We start from the raw sequence: 11,493 nt of genomic DNA on the forward strand, positions 1-11,493 counted from the left end.
CACACACACACACACACACACACACACACACACACACACACACACAGTGGTACTAGGCAGTGGCAATACATACAAAATTTATTTCCCTGAATTTTATATCCATCTACTTTGTGCTCTTATTTAACTGAAACATCAATTCATATAATAATAGAAATATCTTGATTATTGCTTGTTTTTTTAAAATAGCCTTTTTATTTTACAGTTATCTTAGGTTTACAGAAAAAGTGCAGAAATAGTACAGGATGTACTATGTACCCCGTGTACCCTATGCCCAGTATCCTCATCTTACTTAGTGTGGGGCACTCGTCACAATATGTTATTATTGACTGAAGTCTCCACTTGATTCAGATTTCCTTAGTTTCTTAGAAGCATTTTGCTTCTTTAAAACACTTAGCACATCTTTAGAAACTTCCCCCAGTATGATGCGTATCGTTTAATCCGTTTAGATGTATTCTCAGTGCAGATTTTTCAATAATATTTATGTTTCTAGGTATGCGATGAAGTGCTTGGATAAGAAGAGGATCAAGATGAAACAAGGAGAAACCTTAGCCTTAAATGAAAGGATCATGTTGTCCCTGGTGAGCACAGGAGTAAGTATTCAATTTTGAACACTCTTGGGTTTGTTTGTTTGTTTGGTTGGTTGGTTTTTGTATCAGGACAATTTGTTTAAAATACAGGCATTTTTTTTTCTGGTGAATTATGCGGCTAGCCAGTTCTTGGGGGGATTAGAATTTAGAGCAGGGAGCAGCAGCCTAAGTTAGTATAAAGAATAATTCAGGTATTACCTCTGCCTAATTTGGGAGTTAGGAACGTACTAGCCACCATCGCTGTGCACACTGACAACTAGTCCCTTCAGTGAGTATTTATGACTTCCTTCTTTGTGGAATATGGTTGCAGAGATGGCAGAAAATAATCATATCGATGACAAAAAAAAATCACTTGAATATAGTTAAGAATTGGCTGTGTGACTGAGAAAGACTAACCCAGAAGAGAAAATGTAAGAGAAACGTAGCTCCCATCCTTCACAAACTGATAGAGAGGAAGTGACTTGGCTTAGTCAAACCCCAGTTGTCCCTTCAGGGTGCTCCCCAGGCCGTGTTTCATTTGGAGGGAACCTTATCTTCTCAGCACTTGCTACTTTTACCTGCTGTGGACGCTGGCCTTTTCCATTTCCAGCACTACGTTTCTGCCTGTTGGATGTTTTATTTGCATGTCAGGCTGTCATTTTTAGCCCGGCATGTGTAAAAGCAAGCTTTTACGCTGTGTCATCTTGACTTGCAAAGCAGTGTCCCGTTCTGAATTCGTTTCCTGTTAGTAGTATCACCCAGGATCAAAACCTCGGCTTTTATTTACCTGTACAGATGTATATAAAGGCACCCAGAAAAAACCACCATCCCAGGAACCTGGGCAGTGCCCATGTGTCCTGACAAGTGAGACAGGGGGCCCCGGGGGAGGCGGGATGGTGCTTCCGACTATCATAGCTGGGTTCTAAATAAGGTCATCTTCACACAAAGGTTTTGAAAGACTCAGATCTTAATGGTGACTCAAAAGAATTCCTTTCAGCTAGTTAGCAAGGAACCTGAGACCCAGAGACATCATTTCTTTGCCCAGAGTCCCCGGACTCCCTGGACAGCCCCAGTGTTCTTTTCTCATCCCCTTTGTAGGCTCCATGTTTTGTTGTTTGTCACCTGTATTCATTGTGTTGGTGTTTATATTATTCTAATAGCATTAGTTTTAAGTGGTTCTGGAAAGTCTATTTGCTGTCGAAGCCAATGAATATCATAATTTAGCTCAACTATAACAGATGAAAATGCCATTGCTATAAATGGTAATGTCTAATTAGGGGCCTCTACCTGCCAACGTATGGACATTAAGCATTTCACGTAAGAGTTACCCTGTGTGCACGGCCAAGACTGTAACTGATTGGAATGGAATCTGAGTGGCCTGCACACTGTATTGGAATCAGCGTGAATAGCATTGGCTTCTAGAATCTATTGAAATGTCTGTGTCTTCATTTCAGACATGGATGTGTGTTTACTGCAGATTTTAAGTGCTTTATTAAAATATTAATTTTTAATGAGTTATCTCAAAGCCTTGGATATTTATTCACAGGAAAGCCTATGGAAAAAAATTTTTGGTGTTGGAAAAATATACGTACAATTTTAATTTTCATGTAGCATTTTTGTTTCATTCAGGGGAGGGAGAGTCGTTAAGTAGTAGTAGAGTTCCTCACTGGTCTGCCCATAAGGGAATAAATGAGAAATTGGGGTTATATTGAGCTGCTGCTTTGAGCTAGTTTAAAAGACTTGTTTATATTTTTTATTCAAATATCAAAACTGTTTAGCATTTTAAACATGCGTAAGTATATAATTTAAAGAATTGTAGTAAAGAATTGAAAGAATTGTAATAAAGTTATTTGGAACTGTTTTTGCTAATGAAAGGGGCCACGGTTTATGGGATTTAAGTAATCTTTAGTTTAAAATTGCCTCCTTAGGTGATGCTTTAGATCGGCCTGTATCAGTATGATTTCCTAAGGTGTTGGCATGAAAATGAGCCAGAGTCACCCATCAGAGTTTTCTATTTACTAGAAGGTTGTTTTTCTCTTTCAGTCTCAAATTGAGGACTCCTACTTCTCATCCCCCAAAGAGATAGTAGAAAGTACTGTTCCCAGTTTTATTCTGTAACTTTCGGGTAGTAAAAAGGGAATCAAGGACACGTATGTCCATGACTGGGGGGAGCCGTCAGCACCTTCATTAATTAAGTCAAGTGTTGTTCGTGAGAAGCATTGCTCATTCATTCCTTGATCCATACTTGAGACCTAGATTGTGCCGGGCCCTCGACTACGAGACGGGGGTCCTGAAACCCTAGTTTGGTCCTTGTTCTTATAGAGCTGCATAGAGTGAGAGCAGCTGGTGTTTATTCACAGTCTCACAAATGCGTTGATCGTTGGAACACGTGGCAAGAGGTAGGAAAGACAGGTCCACGGTGCTCAGAAGGCATTTAGCAGGGCGGAAGTATTGTCCACAAACGCTCCTCTGAAGTCAGAGGAGGTGCCGGGGCACGTGTGGGTCCCGAGCACAGAAGTTCTGGGGAGTCACAGAAGGTCGGCAGAGGTGGGGTCAGAAGTGATAGGGTAAGGACCACAAGATGAAGTTGTAAGGGAGAGAGGCAAACAGAGGCCAGACCAGACCAGAAAGAGCTTTCTGGGCCAGTACTGAGGATTTTTAAAAATCTTAAGAGCCGTTGGAAACAAAGTGTTTGAAGTAGGAAGATAACATGATAAGCCTTGCAAGTCTGCAAAGGTTCCTCTGACTGCAGTGTAGAGAAATGTTCTGAAGGATTAGTTTACGGTCTATTTTATCACAGTTTTAAGTTCCTGCAAAATGCAGGCTATTTTGCTCACTAGGTAGGAAATCAAAGAAGACAGTCCCTTGCTGAAGAGCTTTTATTTAGGTATCCACCTGTTCTTATTTACCTAGTTCTTATTTACCTAGTTCTTATTTACCTTGAATTTGTAATCAAGGCAGAACATCTTAACCATAATTATCTTTGAAACCGTACCAACACCATCATTAAACCGCTGCCTGTTTGTCCACTTGGGTCAGTATTCAGTTCTTTGTGTCTCGGACCCCACCTGAGACTCAAGATGGTATCTGCTCAGGGCCTGAGAGATGAGGGATCATGGTCAGCAAATTCTGTAGAGGTAACCAAGTCAAATCCCTTTAGCGGAGCTTTTATTTCATGTTGCTGTGGAAACTTTGCCTTCGTAAGTAGGGTAACATAGGACAGCTCTGCCAAGAGTCCAGGGTCAGAGAGCTGGGGTTTGAATCTTGGCTGGCTACCAAATTCCTTTGTGACCTCAGGCAAGACATTTCCCTTTTAGGGGGTGGGGAGTTTAGTTTCCTTGTCTTTAAAATAAAGAAATCGGACCACGTGATTTTTTTTCTTTCTTTCTTTCTTAAGAGCCCTTTCTACTCCGGTGGCCTATGATTCTAAATCTCCAATTCATGTCCCATCTTAATAACGTAGCATCTTAACTATACTTTGACCTTTTGCAGTTTTCTCAGGGCTGTCATTAGAATGATCATACACCTCAGAAATACCCGCTTTCCTGGAAGAGCCTGGAAATACCCGCTTTCCAGGCTCTTTGTCCTCTGGGTGAAGTGAGTGGAGTTGCTCTCTCAAGCTGGGAAAGACCCAGGCTTTACTAAGTTCCTGGTCCACCCGCTTCTCTGCCCTAGAGATGAATTGTTCATCAGATCAGGAACCAGAGTATGTGGGGAGCCCCATTAAGGAAGAAGCATGATATTTGGAGCAGAATGAGCCATCACCAGCAGACTATGGAAGGGTCTGGTGAAACACTGTTGGGATTGCAAGTAGGAGGGTACCCGCCCACCGAGAACCACATGGCTTTTAACAGATAAAGGGTAACACCCTTATTTTACCTATTTAACGCAAAATATATCTTAACATTAGTAAACACTAACACCTCTCAACAGACCTCTGAGGAAAACTAGGTAACCACAAAATGAATTTTGTAATTCATTCTGGAGTAACTTCCTCCAGAAGATTTGTGGAAATTGAGTTCAAGTTCATGAATCTTGAGCACATAGGAACGTGTTAACACAGATTTATCTGTGTGCCCTTAATCGACAGGTATGAACATTGTGAATTCTGTTTCAGATTATTCTGTTGAAATTTGAATACTTTCTGTGGAATTTAATAATTCTTTGCCTCTGTTAAGAAAGTTGGTTATAGATATTTCATGCCATTTGTTATTTGAATCAGTCGAGTGGCAAGTGTACACTGTATATTTATCTCAATGGACCTAGTTCTAGATCTAGTGGGGCACTGATGGATTTTCACCAGGGAACAACACATGTGTGTATCCAGCACCCATGTCAAGAGATTAAAAGTTGCCGGTGTTCCAGAAGTCTCCCTGTGTCCCTCCCGGCCACTCACCCCACGCCCAAGCTAACTACTACCCAGATGTCTAAAACCGTAATTTACCTTTGCCCGTGTTGAAACTTCATATAAATGTACTCTTTTTGTGTCTGGCTTCTCTCACTCAGTGTTGCTTGTGAGATGCATCTGAGTCGTTGCTCTTAGCAACAGCGCCTTCTGTAGCTAAATAGCAGGGGTCACCAGGCTATGTGTGTGGCCCAGGGACCAAATCTGGCTTGTGTTCACAGCCCATGAACTAAGAATGGTTTTTTCCTTTTTTTTTTTTTTTTTTTTTTTTTGCGTTATGCGGGCCTCTCACTGTTGTGGCCTCTCCCATTTGCGGAGCACAGGCTCCGGACGCGCAGGCTCAGCGGCCATGGCTCACGGGCCCAGCCGCTCCGCGGCACGTGGGATCCTCCCGAAACGGGGCACGAACCCGCGTCCCCTGCATCGGCAGGCGGACTCTCAAGCACTGCGCCACCAGGGAAGCCCGGTTTTTTCCTTTTTAAAGCATTGTAAAGAAAAGAAACAAAGAAGAATATGTGATAGAGACAGGATGAAGCCTGCAAAGCTTAAAATATTTACTGTCTAGACCTTTGCAGAAAATGTTTGGTGGCCCCTGTTCTATAGTATTCCATCATATAAATGTGCCACAATTCGTGTATCCATCCTCCTGTTGGTAGACATTGGGGTTATTTCCTGGTTTGGGCTATTTTGAATAGTGCCATGAGGACCATTCTCGTGTCCTTGGTGCACATGAGTACAGATTCTCGTGCACATGAGTACAGATTGCTGTTGGGTATATACCCCAGGGTAGAAATGCTGGCTCATAGGCTTTGCAGGTAGTGATCAGCTTTAGCAGATCCCACTGAACATCTTGTGAAAGTGGTAGTACCATTCTGCCTTCCCAGCCCCATACTGGAAGTTCCATTAACTCCATACCTTTGTAACACTTGGCATTGTCAGTCTATTTAACGTTAGCCATTCTCATGGGTTTTAGTGATGACACATTGTGATTTTCAATTTGCATTTCTTTAGGGAAAACTGAGGCCTAGCATCTGTTTATAGGCTTGCCGGGCGTTTGATACTCTCTTGCGTGAAGTGCCTACAGTATTATTTTTATTGTTGTTGTTGTTGCTCTTTTGCCATTTTTCTACTGGGTTGTTTGCTTTTTCTTTATTGATTGTTGAGAGTTCTTTATATATTCAAGATATATATGGATCGCAAATATCTTCTACCATTCTGTGACTCACCTTTTTACTCTCTTACTGGTGTCTTCTGAAGAACAGAAGTTCTTACTTTTATTTTGGTCTAGCTTACCAATATTTTTATTGTTAGTGCTTTTTGTGGGCTGTTTAAGAAATCTTTACTTCACCCTAAGGTCCTGAAGTTGTTCTCTCTGGTTTTCTCCCAGAAGCTTTATTGTTTTACCTTGAGGTCTATATCCACCTGGGGTTGAAGTTAGTGTGTGGTGTGAGGTAGGGGTGAACGTCCACAGCTGATTGTACAGGTAGCCTGTTGCTCCGGCACCACTGATTGAAAAGGCCATGCTTTCCCCCCACCCTGCTGGCTCACTTTATTACAAGTTGAATGAGCACTTACATGTGGGTCTACTTCAGGATTCTGTTCTGTTCTACTGGTTGATTTGTCTGTCCTTGGGCTAGTTCCATACCGAATTACTGTTGCTTTACCATAAGTCTTGATATCTAGCACTATGAGTTTTCCAGCTTTATTTTTCTTCAAGTGTATCTGAACTTTTCTTGGCCGTTTACATTTCCATATAAATTTTGGGATCAGTTTGTCAATTTTCATTTTAATTAAGAGTGCATGGAATCTAGAGATTAATCTGGGGGAAAATTGGCATCTTTACAATTGAGTTTTTCTGTCCTCGGCCCTGGTACATTTTTCCACTTTCAAAAGCTAATTTAATTCCATTTTTATTCTCAGTGTTTCAAAACAGTAATACAGATAACATTTCCCCCCCGTGGTATTGTTCTTCCAACCTCAGAATCAGAGATTGAAATGGATACTTGACTAGCCAGGACTGAAGTGTAGACCAACAGAAAGAGTAGTAAGGCAGTAATGTTTTTCTGTAGAATCTGAGTCTTTTGAAGATGTAGATAGAGGAGTCATGATTGAATCAGAGTGACAGAGCACCTTTGAGTTCATCTCTAATTAGCAGTGTTGTGTCTCTGTGCATTTTTCCACGGAACCAGACCCACTTTCCTGGGTCTGTTAAAGTTACCAGGTAGGTGTCTGTGTTTCATGCACGGGGCAGTGGCATGGATTAAAAAAAAAAATGTGTAGATGGTGTTTGGCAGTAGATGCGCTTCCCAGGGCAGCTTTTGCTTTTCTTACGTATATGTTTTTCACTCCAGGATTGTCCTTTCATTGTCTGTATGACCTATGCCTTCCATACGCCAGATAAACTCTGCTTCATCTTGGATCTGATGAACGGTAAGCAAGCCTTGGGAACTCTGAATACACTGCAAGACTTTCCCATGATGTTGTTTGTTTGTGTTTTCATGATGTTTTATCTTAGCTTGCGTTGCTCCCGACAGACTGGCCATTTGGGTCTTTCAGGTAACTAAATTCCTCCTGAAGTTTAAGGAAACCTTTTTTTTTTTTTTTTTTTTTTTTGCGGTACGCGGGCCTCTCTCTGTTGTGGCCTCTCCCGTTGCGTAGCACAGGCTCCGGACGCGCAGGCTCAGCGGCCATGGCTCACGGGCCCAGCCGCTCCGCGGCATGTGGGATCTTCCCGGACCGGGGCATGAACCCGTGTCCCCTGCATCGGCAGGCGGACTCTCAACCACTGCGCCACCAGGGAAGCCCTAAGGAAACCTTTTATTCTTCAATTTTCAGTTAAAGTTCATTTAAAAATGTTGACTGCCATTTCCCTCTGGCCCTCCCTGTCTCTCCCCAGGAAGTTGCATTTTCTAGAAAAGATTTTCATAAAATAGTTAAAATACAGTGAAACTTGATTTTCTGGAATGCAACTGGCCTGGATGTTTAGTTTGTGTGTTCCTGCCCCTCAACTTTTAGGAATGAAATGCCTCCTAAACATACATAGGCTGAAGATAGAAGTGTATTTAAAAACCAACTTTGAAGGACTGACTTTGGGCCAGGACAGATTTTAGCCCAGTTCCACTGTACATTGATCTTTTAAACTGTGACCGATGACCCAGAGAATGATGAAAGAGATTTAGCTAGAAAAGTAGTTTTTTCATACTAGAAAGTGCCATGATATCTACTCAAAGCATTTTTAGTAAGGAGAGCTGAAATTAAAAGACCTACAGTTCAACAAATGAAATACCTTTTTTGAAATTCACTTGAAGTTTTATTACATTTTGAGTGTTTGATTTAAAATCAGACCTACCCAACAGCGTGAAGGAATTTCCACACACATTATAATGAGCAGACACAGCCAGACACAGCGGCATGTCCCCTGTGTGAGTCTATTTATGTGAATATCAGAACTGGCAAAACTAATCTGTGGGGGGAGAGGTTACAGTAGAGTCCGATTGGCTTTAATTAGGGGCCGTGAGCTGATATACTGCCTGGGATGGGCATGGGAAGCGTTCAGCAATGCTGGAAATCTTCTGCACCTTGATCTGGTAGTGCTTATACAGGAATATGTGTGTGTGAACAGGAAGATACTTATAAAATCAAGGGCAATGAAGTTGGACACACATGAACTTTCGTAGATCAGTTGAGGCTCTTCTTTTATACTTTATAAGAACATTCCCTTACCCTGTTTGTGGCCTTCTGTGTCTCTGTAACTTGAGGCCATATGATGATTTACCTTTTCCAACATTTTATTATGAAAACTCCAAACATACGGCAAAATTGAAATAATTTTACTGGGGACACCCGAATACACACCACCTGGGTTTTACCAGTTAAAATTTTGCTGTATTTGCTTTCTCATATATCTATCAATATGATCAATGTGTTTGTTTTGTTTCCTTACTGTTTATTGTCCACAGAATGAGTTGCTAAGCCACCTACTGGATCACTACATGGGTTGATTCAGTTATTAGCCAGAACGCAAGTAATCAAAGCAGATTAGCTAACCCTCCCTCCCCCTTGATGGTACATCTGGGAACTGTGATACCTGTCAGAGAACGGTGGCTTTGTTTCATATCGTCCTGGCCATTGTCACATCTAAGTCTTCTCAATGTTTTAGTTTTCTCTAGAATTTCTAAAGCATTTGGTCAAATTACAGAAATCGACGACATATATATATATATATATATATATATATATATATATAATATATAGACAAAGCAGAAGCATAGTTTACCTTTTTCGACTGTATCATAACTATGCAGGATGACAGTGGTTTTTGTTCCCTTTAAATTAATGCACTGAATTTAAATTCCACGTCTCTGATTCCAGGGGGCGATTTGCACTATCACCTTTCACAGCATGGGGTGTTTTCTGAGAAGGAGATGCGGTTTTACGCCACAGAAGTCATCCTGGGGCTGGAACACATGCACAATCGGTTTGTCGTTTACAGAGATTTGAAGGTAAGGCCATTGGACAGACTCCTTCCGTTTATCGGACCTGTGCAATAGGTGTTGTATTGCAGTTGTGGTCTAACAGGCGTTTCCACCTCTTTCATGGTATCCTGTCATTTTCCTCGTCTCAGCCCCGATAAAGGCATCACCTTCGTGATGTCGGTCTCCTCCAGACTCTGAACTCTGTTCTAAGGACTCCATCCTACTTGTCCCTGTTACCTCCGTGTCTGGTGCAGCACATATGCCAACTCAGAAGCTTTAATTGGTTAATTAGTGAAAAGCAGGGTAGGGGTGTTTTGTTGTCGCCCATTTTACAATTGACTGTAATTCCATTAATGTTCACTAAGCGACTGATTTGGCTCTGGCTTAGGGTGAGACCCGGAGGCGTACAAAGGTGAACTAGCAGAGAACATATATGTCTTACGGGAAGTATCTACCTGTGAGCTAACACGTCGAAGGGCTGAGTTACAACTCATTTGAGGCAAGCCTGATCCGATCCGGGCAGAGTGGCTGACAGCCTGGAGAGTATCCCCCAAAGGGCACTCTCTCAGCCTCAGATTGTTTTGAATTTGCCTTAAAAAACTCACTAACGGATTTTCAAATCCCTGAACTGCATAGCCCCAGTATTCCATGCTTGGGCTTCTTCACTGTGGTTCTCTTTAAAATCTTACTGGACTTGAAAAAAAGGAAATAAGTGCGTTCTGAGTTTTTCCATTCCAGACCATGATGCTCGGTCCCAGGTTCTGCGTTACGGAGGGAGTTGGGAGTTTGCTTGGTGCGTCCGCGGTGATATTAGTCTAGCCGGCCGCATGAAGGTGGGGGAGGAGGTGAACGGGACCTTGACAAACTGTAGAAATGATCACGCAGATCTGTAAAGGTGTAAATAATGGTGAGAAGAAAGATGACAGCCGTGGCAACTTCCCAAGGAAGTTGGGAGGAGAATGGGTTTGCCTCCTCTCTGCTTCCTTCTTAGCCTGAACCCAGGTTAACCAGCTAAAATGTACACGTGATGCTCCTTTGCTCACGTGTTTTGATTAGCTTTTAAAGGTTACCTCCTAAGAATCTGAAATGGTGTATTTTAGTGTTGGGCATATTATGTTTTTCACAAGGGACTTTGTAACTTTTAAAGCCTCCCGCAAGGTTAAAGAATTACCCCCTTAGCCTTCATATGAACATAAAGTAGAAAAAATTTATTTTCATCACGTTAGAAATAATTAGACACTGGTTGGCACATGACATTTTATTTCCTCATGGTGAGTTTTGCAGAGGAATAAAATGCACACCGAAGGCCCAGGAAGCGCCGTTGTAATACATTTTAATTTAAATCTATAACTGGTTTCTAATCATCTTGATGCAGTATTTTTGTCTTCTAAGCTGTTTAGTAGGCAGTGGTATTATCTAATTTCTATTCAGACTTAATTCTAGTCATTCATGACTATTCATGCTTCAAGTTTATAATGGCACGCCATTATTTTTATTTCAAGCAAAACAATAGCTGATCTCCAGCAGAAAATTATCAAGATGACTGTAATTCAATGTGTAATAGGGAGAGGAGCTTTGTTTTCCACGATTATGCTGACTAAATCTACTCTTAATGGATACATTTCATCAGAGTTGTGGTCAAAATCATATTTGGTCATTTGGTAGGGCCCTCTGTTGATTCTGTACTAATAAACAGAAATGACGTTTATCGGGATTAGTGTGGCACTGTGGAATATTTTGATTTCTTTGGTCACTATTTGTATATTTTTACAAGATTCCTTTCTGTGCTGTGCTTCGTGGCTTCATTCTCTGAAGTCCTAGTAGTTACAGAGGCCAAGGAGCCTGTGGACTCACTCCCTTTGTGGAGAGACTCGCCCCCTTTGTGGAGAGACTCACCATTCTGGCTGGATTGCACTTCTTGCTGTGAAAAAGAAATACTTTAACTCCAATAGACTGTGGTTGTAACCCTTCAGTGTTACCTGCCCTGTGTTCCATCATCAGATGAGTAGAATCCTTCCCATCTGTCATTACCACTTTCCTGCTGAAA

The 11,493-nt window shown here is 41.7% G+C and overlaps 1 protein-coding gene across 1 annotated transcript in view; it reads left to right on the top strand.

Annotated features, from left to right (window-relative positions):
* GRK3 (G protein-coupled receptor kinase 3) overlaps nt 1-11,493 on the top strand; it is a 119,458-nt gene that overhangs the window by 82,306 nt on the left and 25,659 nt on the right. The window contains exons 9-11 of the mRNA XM_007461132.1: nt 491-590; nt 7,323-7,401; nt 9,343-9,473. Coding sequence (XP_007461194.1) covers nt 491-590; nt 7,323-7,401; nt 9,343-9,473 — 310 coding nt within the window. The remainder of the gene's footprint in view (nt 1-490; nt 591-7,322; nt 7,402-9,342; nt 9,474-11,493) is intronic.

The sequence above is a fragment of the Lipotes vexillifer genome, unplaced genomic scaffold (genome assembly GCF_000442215.2).
Source record: "Lipotes vexillifer unplaced genomic scaffold, Lipotes_vexillifer_v1.1 scaffold691, whole genome shotgun sequence".
Classification (NCBI taxonomy): Eukaryota; Metazoa; Chordata; class Mammalia; order Artiodactyla; family Lipotidae; genus Lipotes; species Lipotes vexillifer.